The sequence below is a fragment of the Malaclemys terrapin genome, chromosome 5 (genome assembly GCF_027887155.1).
Source record: "Malaclemys terrapin pileata isolate rMalTer1 chromosome 5, rMalTer1.hap1, whole genome shotgun sequence".
NCBI classification, from domain to species: domain Eukaryota; kingdom Metazoa; phylum Chordata; order Testudines; family Emydidae; genus Malaclemys; species Malaclemys terrapin.
This window is the reverse complement of record NC_071509.1, coordinates 25,371,697-25,392,562: the sequence shown is the minus strand read 5'-3', so window position 1 is coordinate 25,392,562 and position 20,866 is coordinate 25,371,697. Positions and strand designations below refer to the sequence as shown.

Below are 20,866 nucleotides of genomic sequence, written 5' to 3'. Positions count from 1 at the left end.
TGGAAGTTTTGCCATTGACTTCAGTGGGAATGGATAGGTTCTAAAGCGAGTCTCGGCATTATTCATAGTACAGGACTGGGACTAACAGGATTAGTGCCAACAGCTGTTGTGCAGATGATATTAAAATGAGGACAACAAGACAGGAGATTTGTTCCACTGCCTTTCAGCCATTGCATCCAACAGGAACATCCCCTTCTGGGAGAAAGTATTCAGTAAAGTTTCTTTTTATTGCAGGTTATGAAGATGACCTGCCCCCAATCCAAAATTTGCATTAATGAGACTCCCTCACTTGATCAGCTAGCATATAAATTAGTGGGTCCACTTTATGCTTGTGCCAAAACATGTATAATGAGAATGTGGAAAATAAGCAGGGCTCCTGCTGAATGAAAAGAGTTCCAGGATGTTTCCTTTTATGATAATGGAAACATTGCACAGTTTCCTGAAAATAGATTATCTCCTTTGAACCACAGAGTATGTATTAAAAAAACTAGCTATTTCTCCAGCAGATACCACCAGGGATTCCTACAAGGAACTGGGTTTGGCAGAAAACTTGTAACTGAATAAAATGCACAAATCAAGCTATACCGGGGTGGGCAAACTATGGCCTGTGGACTGGATACGGCCCATCAGGGCTTTGGATCCAGCCCGCGGGATTGCCGCGCCGTGGGCCCCGCGCCACTCCCAGAAGTGGCTAGCACCACGTCCCTGTGACTCCTGGGGGAGCAGGGACAGAGGGCTCTGTGCACTGCCCTCATCTGTGGGTACCTTCCCCCACAGCTCCCATTATCGGGAATGGGGAACCGTGGCCAATGGGAGCTTCAGGGGAAGTACCCGCAGGCGAGGGCAGTGCACGGAGTCCTCTGCTCCCCCGGGGGCCGTGGTGCCGGCTACTTTGGGGCCAGGGCAGGCAGGGAGCCTGCCTTAGCCCTGCTGCGCGCCACTGCCACCCCGGAGGTAAGCGGTGCCGGGCCGGAGCACACACCCTGAACCCCTTCTGCACCCCACACCCCAACCCTCTGCCCTGAGCCCCCTGCTGCACCCATCCTGCACCCAACCCCCTGCCCTAAGCCCCTCCTGCATCCCAACCCCCTGCCCTGAGCCCCATGTACACCCCGCACCCCTTCTCCACCCCAATCCCTTGCCCTGAGCCCCTTCCTGCACACTGCACCCCTTCCTACACCCCGCACTCCCTCCCACACCCCAACCCCCTGCCCTAGGCCTACATTCATGGCCCTGCATGCAATTTCCCCACCCAGATGTGGCCCTCGAGCCAAAAAGTTTGCCCACCCCTGAGCTATACCATATACAGGACTGAATCCTCCAACTCTGGCAAGATCTTCCCTGGCTTCAACAGGGATTTTGCCAGAGCAAATACGAGTGAGGGCTGGAGGATTTGGCACTCAGAGCAAAATGCAGTGGACCCCCATTTGTCCAAGTGGCACAGGGACATGTACTTCGTATAAACAGGGGGTTTGGAATGGTGAGTTTTCCATAAAAGTGATCTCATCTTAAACCAAATGTAGACTTGCTAAAGTTTGTACTGTTTTCATTTTGGTATTTCTGAGAGTTGTTTCCTTAATTAATCATTTGATCACAATATTTTCATCAAAAGAAGAGAGTGGGGAAGATTCTGTGCTATGATTCCAGAGATAGAGCCATACCACCATGCATGCCCCACACCAGTTATGTCAGTCCTATGCTACTCCTGTGCTGAGGGAATTCTCCTCCAGCCTGTTGTGGTTTCTTTACCGCGTCTGTGCACTGGGGGAGCACCATATACAGTCAGAAGCCAGAATCAGCCCTCACTATGTTCATTGACACAGTGTCAATTTATATTTTTAAAAAGTAGTAAACGAATTATCAGACTTTTCAACATGGAATTGTATATAAGCACCTTCTTTCTTCCTTTCTTATTTAAGGAATACTATGTGTTTTCATTGTCCTATCAGACAGTCCTCTCTTCTGAATCTGTATCTTTCAACCTGTTCTCGAGTCATAGCTTTATGGAATGGATCATCAATAGGTTAATGTATCTGGCCTTTCACCTGATTGTACTGTCTTTCCTTAGGCAGAGAGATGACCCAGTATTTATATTTTAACTACTCCTAATAGCCACAGTGGCAGTCCTTTTCTATCGGTACCCAGCTTTCTTCCAGCATTCTGCTAAAAGCATGTAGCATATGGGATTATTTTTAAACCTAGAGTTCCAATTACATCGTCTGCACCAGTCAGCTCTTCTGAACCACAGCAACACTGACTGCAGCATAACTGATGCTCCTTCAAGCTTTCTTGTACCTAATATCTGCTAATTCTAGTTATTGATCTAGTGCTCTAAGATGACTGAATGGTACAAGGTCAGTCCAATCCACTTCTTTAATTCCATGATCTTTGGGACAATGATTTTCTTGATGTCACATCAGACTTGGGAACTTTGGTGCAAATTCAGACTGCCTGGGCTCTTTGCTGGAAATTTAAATCTCAGAAGGCCTAATTCTGTAAGGTGCTAAGTGTTTCCTGCCAACTGCTATCTATTGATGGTACTTATATGGTCCCCATTATTGTAGAATCTGACCACCTCAAAACCTTTAATATATTTATCCTCACACCATGCCTGTGAGGCAGGCAAGTGCTATTATCCCCATTATACAGATTGTGAACCGAGGCATAGAGAGACTAAGGGACTTACCCAAGGTCACACAGGAAGTTTGTGGTAGAGAAAGGACTTGAATGCACATCTCCAAAGTCTGAGGCTTGCACCCTAACCACTGGGTTAGGGACTTAATTGAGAGTTGGGGACACTCGATGATAATACTATTTAGCTCTTATATAGCACTTTTCATCTCTCTATCTCAAAGCACTTTACAAAAAGGTCATGATATGATACCCATTTTACAAATGGGGAAAACTGAGGTACAGAGATGCAAATACACTTGCTAAAAGTCATCCAACAGGCCAGTGGCAGAACCAAGACTAGAACTCAGGTCTCCAGGCCACTGACCTGTCCACTAGTCCACATAGTTTAAGTGCATTAGAATGCCATCAGTTAATTTCTTCATTATACTGGTCCTCTAAATACTCATCTTCAATTAACGTTTTCCATAAGAGTCCAGGTCTCGGATTCTGATCTCCTTTACAACAGTGTAACTCTGTGTCTTGGGCCACAACTGCACACAATTGGTTCTGTGAGAGTGTACTTGTGGGTTTAAATGTTTGACTGCATTTTTCAACATACAGTATTTAATCATCAGGTTGCATGGTCATATATACTTGATGCATTTGCATGTGTAATTATGATTGTCTAAAATCACTTGGGGTTGCTTTGTTCTCCATTTCCTAGCCCTCGGATAACTGAACACTCATAGGATCATATAAATTAGAAATGGAAAAGACCTATTAAAGCATCTAGTCCAGCTCCTCTTAGGCAGGTTTAGTCTGTACTCTGTCTTCTAGCACTCTGTACAAACTAGTTGTAAGGTTTTCAAGGAATGGGGATAACAGTATAACAAAGAACAGAAAAGGTATAGTACTCCAGCTGAAATCAACAGATGAGTAAAACAAGCAGAATTTGGCTCTCAGGACTGTTCTACAACCTGTAAGATTTCATTGTCAGGAAACTTTTCCCGATGTCTAAGATGAGGCAGAGGAATTTCCAGTGGATCTACCACTAGTCAGATGTACAGGTCTATATTTCCGACATAGAGGAATGCAGGCCCCTAGTCCATGAGCTGGCAAGGAGGAGCCTTTCCTTCTCAAATTCGCTTACATGTTTTGCACACAGAACTTTGATGCATGTTTTGTGTAATCTAGTTAGAAACAAAGTTGTAGGAGTGTAAAACTATTCCCTCATATTCTAAGTGCTCAGAGAACTCAGTGATGGACCCATACATGCGAACGTAAATAATTCTATAAAATAGGTGATTGTTTTTAATTAGTAAAACAAAGCCTATTCTAGATTTGGCTTTTGTATATAGGATTTTTTCATACAGAAGGTAACGGCACTGCTGCAGCAGAAAGCACCCGAAAATGAACAATGCAATGGCAATAGATGTCTATTTTAGGTATCTATGTAAGGCGAGATTTTTTTCTCAAAAGCATTTAAATGGCTTTGGAGAATTCATCCCACTGAAACTCAATAAGGCTCATTCTCCTAAATCACTTAACCACTGTGGGTGGTATTTCTAAAAATATCTACCATCACAGTATCTAAGAACTACACAATTATGGAGCACAAAGATCATTTGCTTTCTCTGGTACTCCAAAGCTGAGGGCGGGGGCGTTGTTGGATTTATTTGAAGAGTACTGATTCTGGGCAAGACTTGCAGTTTATATGCAGTATAAGAATGGCAGCATTCCATTACAAATAACAACCCTACTGATAATCACCCTACATTTATAGAGCACTTTTCATCCCAAAAGGATCCCAAAGCAATTGCAACTGCCCACAAGTGAAGCACCTGAATAGATTGGCGGGTGGCAGCAAGCACTGCACAAGAGGTTGGGAGAGGAAGAGGAACTGTTGGCCATGGAAAGTGGGGGAAATGTCTACTCTGACCAGAAGTGCCATGGGAACTTTAATGTGAAGAAAGATAGCTAGGACCTCAGTTTTGAATGTCTCTTTGAAAGAAAGGGATGCACATACATGAAGCTGAATGGCACTCCATTTATATACACAGCTGACCAAATCTATATTGAACAATTTGAAGAACAGGAGTACTTGTGGCACCTTAGAGACTAACAAATTTATTAGAGCATAAGCTTTCGTGGACTACAGCCCACTTCTTCGGATGCATATAGAATGGACTTGTAGTGCTGGTAGGGAGGATTCTGTGGGTTAGTATGCTGTTCAGAGGTATGTTGGAAATATTCTTTGAGTCGGAGACGTCGAAAGTAGGATTCTAGGTCACCGCAGAACTGTATCATATTCATGGGTCTGGAGGGACAAAAGGAGAGGCCCCGAGATAGGACAGACTCTTCTGCTGGGCTAAGAGTATAGCTGGAAAGATTAACAATATTGCTGGGTGGGTTAAGGGAACTACTGTTGTGGCTGCTTGTGGCATATAGCAGTTTAGATAGGGCTGTAGTCCACGAAAGCTTATGCTCTAATAAATTTGTTAGTCTCTAAGGTGCCACAAGTACTCCTGTTCTTCTTTTTGCGGATACAGACTAACACGGCTGTTACTCTGAAAATTGAACAATTTGATTACATCAGACATTTTACCCCTTTGCACTATATATCCTTTAAATTAGATAGATTTTTACTTATGAGCACTGCAAGTTATACTTTGTGCTTCTTTATGGTTGGCTAAAGCTAATACTCTGCAAAAGATTACATTTTGCAAGGTTAATTTCAAGTCCAAAATCACATGGGAATGAGAATAATTAGATTCATTTAAGAATTCCTCCCTCTGGCAAAGCTGATTGAATTATTTATACATTATCTTTTCATATAATTGTACCTAGAACCGTCTAAATGGCTTTTTTGTCTAACTTACAGTAAATTAACAAAACATGTTTTTCTACGTGGACACATCTCCTGCACCTGCAAAATTAGTGATTATTACATTTTTAAATCAGTGCAATGAGAAATGAATACAGAGGAGAATCAAAACATAAAAGGTAGAAGCCTCACCCAAGCACACCTTATTGGCGAAAACTCATCAGCTACAGAAATAAAACAAGTAATTTCCAGTGGAACAAACCACTGGACCGTGATTTTCGGTGGTACTTCTGCTCGCTCATTCTAGTGGTAATGGACATGAGGAAGTCTGTGCTATTCCAGTATTAAGAAGTATTCTCATGTATAATGTAGCCATTCACTCATGCTAAATGGAGTGAACCAACCACATGGCCCCTACACAAACTGGAAAATAATTCACGCCAAGCAATCTTTACCAAATGACTTATTTGTACTTATTGTAAAATGTTAACTCTATTACATAGAACACACACCACCATTTGGAACAAGTACTACAAACATACAAGAAACTGGGTGAAATCCTGGCCCCACTGAAGTCAATTGGCTTTACCTTATAAGCACAGAAGTTGTACTCTGTGCTTCTTTGTGGTAGGCTAAAGTTAATATTCTGCAAAAGATGACATTTTAATTTCACTCTATTCTTTTTCTTCTGTCCCACATTCAGTCAGTTTCCTTTCCCACTAAACTGTTATCAAAGCATATTGGTGATAAGACTTAAAGGCCAGCTCGTGCCACTATGGAAAAACACATACAGGAGCCAGGAAACTCCTTAAAAAGAAGAACAGGAGTACTTGTGGCACCTTAGAGACTAACAAATTGAGGCTCTTCGCAGAGTTTCCTATATTTACCAGGTGAAAGTGGGGAAGGAGTATGGGGTTTGCTCATCTACTCTCTGGCCTGTGGAAGAAACTGGAAGCCTGGCCCACAAACCACATGAGTCTTGAGGATCTGCCAGTTTCTCAGGGCAGGAAATAAAACAAAGGGCCCAATCCTGCGCACATTACTAGGCAGCATCAACAGGACTATTCTTTTTACTCAAAATTAAGACCAATAGTAAGCGTTTGCAGGAGTGGGCTCTTTGCTCCAACCCCACTGTCTGTGCTTAAAAAATACATTTTAAAAATCATAAAGATACTCCTTTGTCAAATTCACTGCACAGTTCTAAAATCCAAGAGAATATTAATGCCAATGCTTGCACTTGTCTCATCACCGCAACAACTTAACGAATGGTATGTGTTTCTATTTGGAAGCAACTACATTACAGAAAAGTCTACATGAATGAATGATAGATAAAGAGGAAATCCATTAAAAGGATAACTTAATCACATACTACTTAATTGTGCATGGACAGGAGTGATAAGTAAGAAAATTAGGTATTTTGATTAACCATTTTTTTTATTAAACAAATCTGCAGTGCACTTCTTATCCTAAGGCCACAGCTATAATAAAACCATCCTACATTAACTCATTCAAAGGCAAACCCTGTTCTTTGCCAAAAATTAGTTAGGCCTCAGTTATAATTATTCCCAGCCAGGCCCAACCCTTCCAATTTATTTTTTAGAGAGCTAGAGGTTGAATTTTTATAACTCTATCCCACATCCTCCATAAGTGGCCATCCAGTACTGCAGCATCATGCCACCTGCTTTTGATACAAAACTTGCTTTAAATTACTCAGAGGATGGTCTCAGTCAGGGGCCCAGTGCTAGAATTCTGCACTGGACTTCTCAATCCCCTGCTCTACCATATAGGTCTCTCCTATCCACTACTTGGCTGGATGGTAGCCATGAAGCAAGTTTTTTAGACAGATTAGAGTTTAAAGTAATGGAGAAGGTAGAGAACCTGGTGATTCTGACAGGGATAGTTTTAAAAAAATCACCAAACCAAACTCTCGAGCAAAATCCTTGAATATTAGTAAACTATTATCATAGTTCCATAGGGCTGGGCCTTGCAAGTTGCTGTGCACCTCTTAAAAGGAGCTATTCTATGTAGGTTTTTATACTGCGCTCATCACCGTGGTATCTGAACCCCTTACAGCAGTGCATTAAACAATATGACTGCATACCTGTCACGTTTCTGCTCCCATCATCTCCCCAGAGGGAGAAGTGTGTGGAGTGGAGTGTCTTGTTTTGGTAGGTCTTGTTTTGTAATATATCTGTTGCTATATGACAGAAGGCAAGGTTGAAGAAATGTATCTTGCACTTAGAGTGGAAAGTGGTGAGGTTTGTGATAATCCTTAGTTCCTGGAGGTGCTGAGATCTCTATTCCCATTGACTCCAATGGGAAATGATAGTACTCAACATCTTCTTAGATCAGGTCCTATGTAGTCATTATTTACCCAGGCTCTTTGTTGTTGTCACTATTTATTTTTGTTATTGTAGTAGTAGTTAGGGATCCCAATCACGGACAAGGGTCCCACTGCACTAGGTGCTATACACACACATAACAAGAAGACAGCCCCTGCCTTGACGAGTTGGCAATCTAGGCATACGTTTTCAGGTAAGGCACTCAAAGCAGGGTGAGCATGGTATAAATGCCGCCTCAGGTGGATGTGGGCCCAGTCCTAAACCTACAGAACTAATTTGAGTTTTGCCAATAACTTCAATATGAGCAGGATTGAGACCCTAATCTTTCCTCATAAATTAACCCCTGTACCCCCTTTTAATGAGAATGTTGCATAAATATGGGCTACTTATGTAAATGTTTGCAGGATCAAACCCTTTATATAATTCTAGAAATGCAATAGGGCTTATTCCCCTTTTGCACTTTGCAAAAATAAGATCGAACATTTCTTGCAAATGTCTATTAGCATGTGTGAAAGGTTTTGTTTACAATATTTGTACAATTGAGAGAAGCCAGGTAGTTAAGTATCGTTAATAAATTACTTATTTGATTCTTTGGCTGGTGCTGTTAACATTTTCATGTCAGTTCCATTAAAAAAAAAAAAAAAGAGAGAGAGAGAGAGAGCCTTGCTAGATTCTTTCCTAACAGGCAGTAACAAACTACCCATCAGGATATCTTTCTGCAACTTTATTTCTAAAATCCTTACTCTGGTAACAGCATGAGATACTCTGTTTCAAGCTCAGAATTCTTTATTTTACTCCATGTGTTGACTGCACAGTGGTTACAAAGACCAGGTATGTCTTATAGGTTATTTAACTGCACACCCAGGGAGCCAGAATGCTCCAAGGACCATCAATCAGGAGAATTCTTTATTCCTTTTATATTCTTCTTAATTATTGTTTATCCAATGTTACATAGCCAATTGGTTTGGGCTCCATGTAGCATCTAAAATAGTTTAAAGAAAAATCAGGCTGTCTGCAATAAAGGTTTTCTAATACTCCTTGCTTAAGGGCTCTGTTAAAAAAAATATAGGATTTCATTCTCTCTGAGTTAGAAGTGTTTTTCTTCAATTTAATGCAAAAAAGAAAAGCATGCATCATTTTGTTTTGAGTCTGGGCAGATTTGTTTGAGCCTGCAGGTAAAGTTCTCTGGGTAGTAATAATTTGCTGCATAAGTAAAATAAAGTCTAGTGATTAATGCATTTTGTTGAAACTACCATTGTTTGGGGGCTTAATTTAATGTTACAAATAGCACTATGTAAAGTAAATACAAACTGTTTCATGAAGATGTATGACAAGACCAGGGGGGCAATATATATTGTTGTTTCATCTTTTCTATTTAAAAATCCACTGTTGAATTTACTCTCAGTAACTATTAAATCAGCTAACCAAGACTTCAATTACCTCTGTGGTGCTTCTATCTGCTAGAGAAATGCACAAACCTACAGTAGTTAGAGACCAAGGCTATCCTGCCCATCAGGTCACAAATCTATACTGCCTTGATTTCCACTGGGATTTATTACTGATACAATTGGCTGGGAACTCCTCAGTACAATAAGAAATTCAAAGGACCCTTTCCCAAACAACTAATGAAAACAAGAATTGGTTTTACTTTTCTGGAATCTAGGATTTCATTCTAAATAGCTGACAAGAGCAGAATAAAAGTAGAGTTTGTGTGTATGTTGCTTAGGATGTGGGATGAGGAAAAATGTAAATACAGGGCTTTATTCTGCTCCATAATCACCATAATATGATCAATGAATACAACCATTTTGTCCATGTCCATGACATTCATAGAAAAACCTGTAAACATTGGGGATAAAAACCACAGACCAAGATTTTAAAAACTTCAGTGGGAGCTGGGAGGAGCTCAGCACTTTTGAAATTCAGGATACTTATTTAGGTGCCTAAATATGAATTGAGGAGCCAAACTTTAAAATCTTGGCCATATTTGTGAAGCTTCCAATTACCAATAGAATAGGGAACTAGTAATAAAAAAAAAAAAGCCGGAATGCAACATGACGGATAGCAGCACACATTTAATTTAACCTTACAGAACAACAGCCTCAGTTTCTGGTGCATCAGATAAAGAATATACTGATAAGAGACTAGCTCCCAAGGATGAATGATAAAAAGGTTTCTTCCAGAAGTTAAACTGCTTTGCAGCACTTATAGAATTCTCCTGAGTTTCCTTCTGCCTCAGGCCTTATGTCAACAGCCAGATGGATTTGGGAAAGAACTCTCTCCCTATCCAATACACAGTATTGCACAATTGGCACATGCCCCATGGTGGGGGTTTTCACCGATCTCTGAGGCATAGGCCACAGCCAGAGGCAGGATACTAGATTAGATGCACTAGTGATCTCCTACATTTAGATGTTCCCAGGCGACACAGCAGGAAGGATTCATAAGTGTTGCTAACCTGCTACTTAACTAGATTTCAGGGAAACCAACCACTAACCTTTTATCAAATGCATCTTGGTCCCCAAACTACTGAATGCATGAAAGGCAGCAATTTTATTGCTGATTTCAATACCTTTTTAAAAGCATAGCCTGAATTTCAAAGGTGCTGACTCCTGCAAGTCCTATTGAAATCAATGGGACCCGTGAATTTGCAGCATCTTTGAAAATTAAGCCACTTTCTTATTGAAAATTATCAATAAAAAATAAATATAATGCTAAGCGTGAACTCCCAATCATTTTGGAAAGGCAGCTTTTCATGTGGTCATGGTAAAGAAATTAGGACTATGGGGTACAGGAGACAGCAACTGAATAAGACAGCCCTCAAGTGAGATAAAAATGTTTAGGTAGCAGTTTGTCCATGAATGCAGCATGGCATTCAAATGCAATACTAAGCATCAGTGATGTATCCACCTCTCTTGATCAGCAACAAGACATTTGCTACTTTACTCCATTTAAAGGTTTGCAGTAGTCACACAGAAACAGTGATGCAAGTAGAATTCTTTTCTTATTGGTACGCTGCACTCCGTCCTCTCCCCATGATCCATCCCACCCTGGGGGGGGGGGGGGGAGGGCTCCTCTCCAGCGCAGTGGGAGGAGGACATTCTGAACCGCAGGGCTCTCCAGAACCGCAGTGGCTAAAGTGGCCCCACGTGAGCAGCTCTTCCAGTCTGGCTGTAACACCCCCAACCCCGCCCCCAGCCCTGTCCTCTGGCGGGGCTGCTGTACGGACCACAGACAGGAGATGCAGCTATGGGGCCGGACTGGGGGTGGTACAGCCGCACCGGAGGAGCTGCTGGTGTGGGGCTGCCCAGCGGCCCCACATTCTGCTCCTCCTGTGTCTTTCCAGTACAGAGTACCGGCTATAAATATCTTACTGGTACGGTGGACCGAACCACCATACTTGCACCACTGCATAGAAAACTGTAGTACGTGAAGGCAATGTAGTAAAGTAAAGGCCTAATGAAGGCCCAGTATGAGGCCTGAACTAAAGTAATGGTCAAGACTTCGCTAATATGAAGCAAAGTTAAGCTGTGAGCAAGAGGCAGGCCCTGCTCACAGAAGTTGGCAAGGAAATGGCTGATGTTGCAGAAATACATATTCATTTAGCATAGTTACCGTATAAACATGGTACCAAGATACACTATAACCAGAACATTCCACAGATAACAGGGAACAGACCGACCCATCCCAATGACAGGGGCAAAAGGGTAAAATGATGGATAGAGTTGTTTTGATCGAACCAACAGGTACAAGGTGCGAGGCGGCACCTTATTACGTAAAGGGGTTGTACCTTGCTACGAAGAGGGGTTGCACCTCAATACGTCAGGAGTGATGTGTAACTTGTTTGTACCTGTGTATAAAAATGTATCCCTGGGGTGGTGTCTTTGTCCGGCCATGGGGGCAGTGGAAAGTCCCGCCACTGAGCCGGGTCCTTGCCAAGAGGCATCTATTAGTAGTATGTCCGGTAGACTAAGTAATCTACGGGGAACTGCAATTGTGTCCAAGATCGCAATAAACCTGGCTGAGGTGCCTTTGTACCTTACTAGACTCTGTGGTCATTGGGGGTTCTCGTCGGGTTTGCTGTGTCAGCTATCTGCGCAGAGCTGGGGCAGCACACAGAGGGAACACGCACGCAGCTGAGTGATATCAACAGGAGAAAGCAGAAGTACCACACCGGTAGCCTCTGACAACAAAAACAACATCACAAGTTACTTCTGCTGTAAACAGTAAAAACACAAATCCCTGACAATATATCCATTTTTGGTCCAGAAGCAGACAAATAATGAACTATTATTCCCAGTACATCATGACACTCAGTTATTATTTTCCTAGAGATGTATTGGCTTGCTTTTTCCCAAGATGCATCACAGTTTTTCTAATATCTTTGCAGTTTCCTTATCTCAATAGATTCCTTTGTATGATTTCTCTGTCCTGAATGGTTTTCACAACTTCTGCCCATTTTGCATCTTCTGCATGTGGAAGGAATTGATGGAATACTTGTTCTCATTGTGACTTTCAGGTGTGGTTTCAATACAGGGGTAAATGGGTTAAATTCTATGTCCTATGTTATACAGGAGGCCAGCGCAGATGAGCTAATGGTCCCGTCTGGCTTCAAAAACTATGAGAATGATGGACCTGCTATACATATTTATGCATAAATTGGGACTTTGCATGCCTTTTGCTGTCATATATGTACATACAGCTTGAATGCACTTAGCAAATATTTAAGGAGAAAAAGTCTCTGCCCCAAAGAGGTTACAGTTTCAACAGAAAATGAGGAAAAGGATGTCTCTCAGTGATTAAGTGAGCCGGGATGGCTGGTATTTATTTTCTATTTCCACTTTTTGAAATTTGGCTTGGTTTTTTGTTTTGTTTTCTCTCCCCCAAAACATACTCACTGACACTATATTGGTGTGAGGGAGGGAAGCATCACAGCCCCTAGTAGAAATCTGAAAATCCTCCAACTGACTTCCATGGGCTTTGGATCAGGCCCCTAGTCTCTGTTCGTTTCTATTGGCAACTCTTATTTTCATTTGGAGGCTCAGTAAACTCAGAAAGCAGCAGACCAATAGATGCCTTACACTGTTCCCAAACCTAGTTGTCCAGCTGAATTAATTGAAGTTTTTCAACTCAAATTCTGCTAAGGGTGCTCCAATTTTGGGTGTGTGCCAGACCCTAGGGAATAAGGTGGCTGGTAGCGCCTCAAGTCCTTTACTTCCTAATTATAGCCCTGACTTTAGCTTTGCCAACTGATACTTATTTACGCTTTGACAGAAAGAGAGTGTATGAGAGAGACATTGTGATAGAGTGAAAGGGAGAAACAGAACAAATAAAAATCAAAATTAAGGCTCAAGATTCAGCCAGCAGCAGCTCTTCTGGCAGAATATCCCATGCTATAGTATGTCTTTAAATGCATGATAGAGTGGCACAGCCTGCCCTTGATTACAGCACTAAAGGAAGCATTAAAAATGGATTTTATGCACTTTCCAACTGCAGATGAGAAATTATTTTTATATAATAATTCCCAAACTGGAAGTATTTGTATGAGAAAAATGATCATGTGAGGAAAGCGGGGCTTTATGACAGTGCATTTGTCCATGGGAATAGAAATGCACTGCAAATAGTCTGCACAGTCATCACATTTAGAGACTTTTATAGAAACAACCTTATCTCATTCCAAGGACACAAACTTGTCAGCACACTGCACCACAAAAATGTCAAGAGAATGCTGTGTATTAGCTTTCAGCTTTGCATCCAAAGGCACTGCACTGAGGGAAACAAGCCTGGCAGTATTATAAGAGTGGGTATTCCTCAGCCTAGGGGCTCCATTATAGAACAATGTGTATGTATGTGTACTATGTTAATGAAGTTTTCAGATGCAATTGTACCTACCACAGTAGATCATGCATTTGTGTGCAGTGCTATTTGGGGCTCACTATTTTTGTGCCTTTTTTTTTGGGGGGGGGGGGGGGGGGAGGTATATTTCCAAAGTAAATTAATTCCCACAAGATACAGAGCCTAACGATGTGACCATCCATGATATGCTTCAAATGCTGGAATACATTAGTTTATAAGAACGGCCTATGGTGATTTGCTAATTAACTTAACCCTTTTGGGACATTAAAGAAGGATTTTTTTATTAAAACAGGATAACCCTGGACTATATTGACCTGACTGAGAAATGAGTATTTTAGTCAAGATGAGTCTCAAGATGAGCACGTATAGGAACTGGGGCTGTTGTTACCATAGCAATGCCACGGCAGCCTCTGGAGTGAAATAGCATGCTACCAGGAAATGAAAGGAGTTCAAGTGCTATGATCTGCATAGTTGTGTGAGCAATCCAAATACATGCTCATAAAGAATATTTAGTATAGTTAGATCATCCAGAGATTACCGCGGATGTGAAGTAAGCCTTATCAGTATGCTTCCAGCAGTTCTGTTTTCTTGTTCACCATATTCAAGATAATTTATCTAAAGGTTCAAGCTATGGGCAACACTGCTAAGCCATTTCAGACAGAACATTAACAAATGTAGCAATCTCTGCCTCAGTACAGAATATGTATAATTAAGGATGCAGTGTCTCTCTCTCTCTCTCTCTCTCTCTCTCTCTCTAATGCAACCAAACATGTTAAACTGCTTAGCAAAGAAAGAAGAAGATATACTAAATTCCTCTGAGGACATGACTTATTCTGCCCCCACCAAGGTATGGAGGAAATCTGTTTGCAAACAGAGAGAAAGGTTTAAAGATGCCTTGCAATTATTTTATGGAAATTTAACAGCCAAAATGTGAAACGTACTCAAAACTTACTTGCCTGCCTTTCACCAAAATTAAAGTAATGCCAATGAAAAAAAATTATATTTTACTTCCTTGTCCAAAAAATTACTTGTCTCAGGCAAGCGTCCAAGTTGAATTTTGCAAGATTGATTTAAAGTATTTTCCAAAATGAAAACAAGCCTAAGATCTACATTGGCTTATCATTCTGTTTTCACAGAAATGAAGAATTCTCAGTGATTTGTAAAGCTGCTGAAATAATGGCAGCAAACCATTTTATCTTAATTTCAAATAAAATTCTACAAATCAAACCTTCCTACTTTCTTTTGAAATAACTCATACTGGTGCAATGCTGATAGCGGTGTCAGAATACCACTGCTTCTGCTACTCTTTTATGCAGCCCATAAAGATGTTAAAATGTATGCGAGTATCCAGAAACTCTTCTGTTAGATTTGTTTGTGTCATTGTCACATCCAGCCTCTTGGGCAAACAGAATGTAGTTCATTATATGTAGCAGAGCTGCATCAGAGGGAAAGAGTAAGACAGAGAGGTATCATTGCCAGATCATTTATTAAAAAATGCCATTTCAGGCTAAAATATATTCAATTCATTAATTGGATGTAATTGGGCCTTGTGTACATCATGTATCTGATGTACGCAGGCCACCATATTTTGCTTTGTGTTCATTCACGTTCCATCTAGCAAAAAGGTTGGGAAACAAACCAATATCTTTAAAATTGTTTGACTTTATTGACTTTAAAATAGTCTTCTGATGTGCACAGCAGAAGGCATTGAGCCCAGTGGTATTTATTTATAATTTAAACTTTATGCTTGGCAGAATTTCTTCTCTTAATGTGCCTGGACCTAACTGCATCATGCAACACCTCATGCTTTACCAAGAGGCAATCCACCTCAAAAACCAGACAGTTTTGTATGAGAGATGACTGTTTTCTGCAGAATGGAAAGGCAGGCAGAATGACATCTAGTTATTGGTTCCTTAGTCCTTAATGTGCCAGACCAAAATCTCACGGAGACAGGTGCACCTGCACAAATGCATATGCAGGCTGGGTAACTGTATGGACAAAAATATATTCTCTGCACAGACTGATGCGGATCTAAAACCACCTCTTCCAGTTGTCTTATCATTCTTTTACCGCCATGATGGGGGTAATCTACAGCTAATTCAACCTCATTATGCAACTCCTACCTAAAAGGTACTTCAGAGCAGTCCCTCTCCGAGGCTGAACCAACCAGCTCCCCTTGATGAATTTTCCCATCCAACCAATGTCCAGCTGCAGGAGTCAATCCGCTATCTCCTGGGACTGTACACTTCAGCCTGTCCCCCTTCCCATTTGCCAGAGTCCCTTCAGTCCCTTTAATCGATTCCCAGCCCAACCACTGCCTAATGTCTCTCACTACCTGTACTCATACCAACCTGTCTCTAAGTTGCAAGACCCCTTCCACTGCAACCAATCCAGACAACAGTCCCAAGACATCCTGCCTCCCACATGCAGGAACTTTTCCATACCCAAACTACTATTTAGAAATGTACTCAGTTCCCTCCACCCCACAAACTGAGTACACCTGGAAACTGAGGGCTCTATCAGGGAATCGTTTAGTGTTGTAAAGGTTAAATCAATGGTTCAACTGAAAACTCTAAGATCATCAATTATCTGTAAATATTCTGCTGTGAGAGTTTGTGGATGCATGTAACACAGTTCTCACAGCAGTAAGTGAATACACAGGAATAGCAATGCTAAACTCCTGAATGATGGTATTAAATCTCAAACAGCCTTGCTTTCAAACTGTTCTGTCTGAGACATGCAGGAGGTTATGTCATAAAAACAGTCTGTCTTTCAGCCTTTTCTGACCATTCAGGCACCCCCATACACACACACACACACACACACACCATGGATTTTATGATGTATCTTTGAGGACCAAGCATTTTTGAAGACCGAAAACAAGTAGTTTTTTATAATGCGGGCAGCTGTACTGAGATTTAATGATGCTGGAATCTAAGATAAGGTGGTCTCTCTTAGGCAATTCACTTAACATTTCTGCCTCACTTAACCCATCTGTAATAAGGGGGTAAAATACTTATTTACCGCTCTCTTATGCTGTTGTGAGGATTACTTAATATGTGTAAAGGATCTGTATATAAAGTTGTACATACATGTGAAATCGTATCCGGGACCATACTCAGGCCATGTAAGTTCTGATTATATCACTACTTTCATTGTAACCCTTCTATTTTCAGGGATTTACAGATATCTTGGGTTTAGAAATTCACTCAGGGCTGATATTTAGTCTTCACGCTTTTAGCATGGGAAACTGCCTAAAAAAAAAAAAAAAAAAATCAATCTGGACATATTTAAATATAATTAACATTTAGGTTATTTTAAAAGTTAACCAAGACATTTGTGTTGGAATTCTGTATCCTTTACAGCAGTCTTGATGTAACACAAAGGATTGCCAATAGCAACGCAGTTAATGTCTTTCCTACATATTTTTGAATATGCAGAGTAACTGTCCTGAATACCCTATGTAGGAACACCAGCACTGCCCTACTGGATCAGACCAGTGCTCCATAACCCTGCCTCTGACAGTGGCCAGAAACAGACACTTCAAAGGAAGGTGGAAAGAAGAAACCACATAACTGGCAATTATGGAATAACCAGGGGTTAGAGTAAGGGGGAGCAGAGGACAGCTCCCTCTTCTTTTCCTGACCTGGGCAGGTACTGCTCTCCCACAGCATCCTCTGCTCCTTGGCAGGTGCAGTGAGAATACTCCTCTTCCTGTTTCCATCTTCTATAACCACTAGGTATAAACCTTTCCCAAGTTCATCCCGATCTGGATTAGAACTTTCCCAAAGTTTTGGAATGTCTGGATCTAGGGCTTTAGTTTAACAGTTCATACAGGCCTGAAGCATCTTCTCTTGAAATGTGCATCGAGAGAACCTTTGCCAGGAGGGCTTCCCCTTGTGAGGATGGAAGTAGGGATGATGCATGCCTCCACATAAGTGTTTCACCATGGTACCCTGTAGATGCCTCTCCAGTGGGGGTCCTCAGGAAAGGGGTTTCACAGGGTTTTAATGGGAGGAGGGCATGCAGCAGGGGACCCAGCTATGCTCTGTGGCAAAGTCCTCTGCAGAGCCCCCATTTCCAAATGCAACCCAGGAAGGAGTTAACAGAGCTAGAGTAGCCATACAGGGACAATGCTAATGGCAGTCCAGGTCCTGAAGGAGCTCTTGTGGCAGAGGAGAAGGAACCCCCTGATAAGTCCCTGGGATTCAATGCCCCAAACACTTGTCTCCTTTAGAGGACAATTTCCAGGAAGTTCCTGCTCCTTTGTCCTCCCACAAGTACAGCCATGAGAGGGAGGCAGAGGGGCTAGCTGCAAAACTCAAATTGTCCCAAACTTGAAGGAAAGATTGGAGGGGCTTGGTGCTGGGCTGGCTTAGGTTTATATCCAGTACTTTCTAGTCACTCCTATTTGTCTAGTAGAAAGTAAGGACCAAATTCGTCCATGATGTAACTGCAATGCCTTCAAAGGGAAACGTTACATGCTTAGCAACCCTGAAAAATCAGGCCACTTATTTAAGTGTCTGAATATGGATTTAGATACCTTATTTTAAGCAACCAAGTTTGGAAATTTTGGCTCAGATCCTCAAAGATATTTAGGCTTCTACCTTCCACTGAAATGGACCTCTCTCCCTAGTTATACTGGGCCTGATCTAACTCTCATTAAAGCAGTTGTAAATATATTCATTGACTTTAATGGTATATGAATTAAACCCTTAGTAAACATATAACCACATAATAAAGACGCCAGACAAGCTGGCGCAATTTGACTATCTCTGGATTGATGCATGGAGGCAGAGTTATGTGTGGAAGTATGCACAGAAATTGTCAACACAATGCTAGGCTCCAGGCAGTGCAATCAGTCTCTCACTCTCCCAAGCGATGGAAATTAACCTCCCAACCAGTGAACAATAGAAAAGACTTTAAAAAGAAAATGGAATGAAAAATGTTTGAATAATAGAGAAGCTGTGACAGAAACTGACAGACGCCAGATAATTCCATTGGATTCTATATCCTGGCTTCTGTCATCTTGTGTCACAGCCTTAATGATATTTAACCCTGGTTTTGTATTCAAACACAATTATTGCAGGGGATGGGATGCATGGATTCCCTATTCTTTTATTAGGGATTTGTAATAACAGACTGCCCTACAATTTCGTGATGTGATGCCAACACTTCAGCAAGGGGCTCCCAACAACGTTTTTCCTTTTAGCTTGTAATAAACAACATGCAGAAGGGGTGCATGTATTGCACACAGGAGGGCTAGTGGACAGGGGAAAATGTGTTCTCATAACCATAATCAAAGAGGGAGGTGGCAGTGCTTGGAAATCAAATTTGGATGGAGCTGCACTTTGCTTATACTTTCCCTGCAACACATTCTTTGAGTAGGCTGGTTTTTCAGGATACAATTCAACATGCCTAATTTGAAGAGGGTCCAGAGGATGAGGGCCTAAACAGGAGTTGGAGGTATCTTCACTGGGGGCATTTTATATCACACTTGCCATTTGGTGCAATTTGGTCCATTCCAAAACAAAAACAAACCAAAAAATTAAGGACCTTCTCTAACGCACGCTGAAGCTAATGGGGGTCTTTCCACTGACTTTGGATTAGGCCCCACAGATGATTTAGAAGAGAGGGGGTGTAACTCCATCAGAGACGAAGAAATCATCCCAAACTTCCCTTTGTTGGTAGAAATGTAACTCAACACTGAAATCCTCTGCTGGCAGATCACTGCCTTCACTTCCAATTCCCACAGACTTATATAAACACCCACAGAAATAGAATTTCACCTGCATTAAGAATACTTAAAAAAATTATCATAACAATGCAGTAATGCAGGGCAGGCTGACCCAGCATTCTGTCCTGGCCTCAAAGTAGTTTGTGCCTCTCCTTAATGGTCCTTTTACACTCCACACAATACAGACACTGTAGTCTGGGCTACATTTTCCTCTCCAGGAAAATGTCAACCTTTCCTCTCTACATCCTCTTCCTCCAGGTTGATTTCCCCTCCGCACTCTGCTGAACTGCATTTAGTGCCCTGTCAGATTGTTAGAATGCCCCATAATACACAGCACTGTGCCAGCACTACAGATAGATGCAGCTGCTGGTGCAAACCGGGAGGAAGAGGTTTGTGTCACAGCCAGGCCAGGCATGTCACAGAGAGACCTAGGCCTGGTATGACCATCTCTCATTCAGTGTTTCTCATGGGGGTGAGCAAGCAGGGGTAAAGACTCTCAATTCTGAAAACTGTTTTCACCCACTAAGGAGCAACTCAGAATAAAAAGTCTGTGGGAGATGGGGGAATAAGGTAGCCTAGTCAGGCGATGAGTGATCATTCAGACTTGGTCAGTTTCCTGGTAACTGGACACTAATCAACTTGGAGGTTGGTAATTATCTATAAAAATTCCCTGGTGCTTTGAACTGGTAACCAACTTTACAGCCTGTAGAGTAAAATTATGTATTTATCTGTTACAAATACTCCCAGAGACTGGGATGGGGGAGGTATTTTTAAAATAAAAATGAAAGTTAAAATATGCATTTAATTTTAAAATAGATTTAAAAAAGCCCTCTGAGTGTGAATAATAGTGGAGCATACAATCATAATAAAGGATACTGAAACTCCGGTCTGTGATTGCTAAGTGCCAGAGGTTAATCCTGAGATCATCAGCTGACATGTATGTCTCACAGTCGCTGTTGACAGAAATTGAGTTGACATGATAGGTGTGACCATTAGCAAAGATTCTCCTGGGGGTGACTTCTACCATCAAATCCATGGGTTTCAATACAGGCACCTACAAAAAAAAAATTAAATACAATTTTTAAGTAATTTCTGTGTATATGTTGAGAAACTCAACATAGTGCAGGGAATGAGATATAACTACATTTTAAATAATTTACTGCATTTCTTTCACTGCTTTATGCCTCATCAAAAACTGTCAAGTAACAAAAAGGCTATAATTTTTCTGATCCATAATAAATTAAGACTTTGAAAACAAATGCTAGATATGTATAGGCCGGCTGTACATAGATTATTATCGTTCATTATTTGTATTATCATAGCACCCAGCAGCCTAATCATGGACCAGAAAGCCACTGTGCTAGACCCTGTACAAACACATAACAAAGATGGTCCCTGCCTCAAAGAGCTTACAATTGCCTAGCTAGCAATTGACTACAATTGGTGGTATTTTTTTTCCCACGCTTTTCATGGAGGTTACTACACTATAAAATA

The 20,866-nt window shown here is 41.4% G+C and overlaps 1 protein-coding gene across 5 annotated transcripts in view; it reads right to left on the bottom strand.

Annotated features, from left to right (window-relative positions):
* PPP2R2C (protein phosphatase 2 regulatory subunit Bgamma) overlaps nucleotides 1-20,866 on the bottom strand; it is a 267,643-nt gene that overhangs the window by 49,607 nt on the left and 197,170 nt on the right. For all 5 annotated transcript variants that reach the window (XM_054030914.1, XM_054030917.1, XM_054030916.1 and 2 more), the window contains one exon: nucleotides 20,249-20,426. In XM_054030914.1, the coding sequence (XP_053886889.1) occupies nucleotides 20,249-20,426 (178 nt within the window). The remainder of the gene's footprint in view (nucleotides 1-20,248; nucleotides 20,427-20,866) is intronic.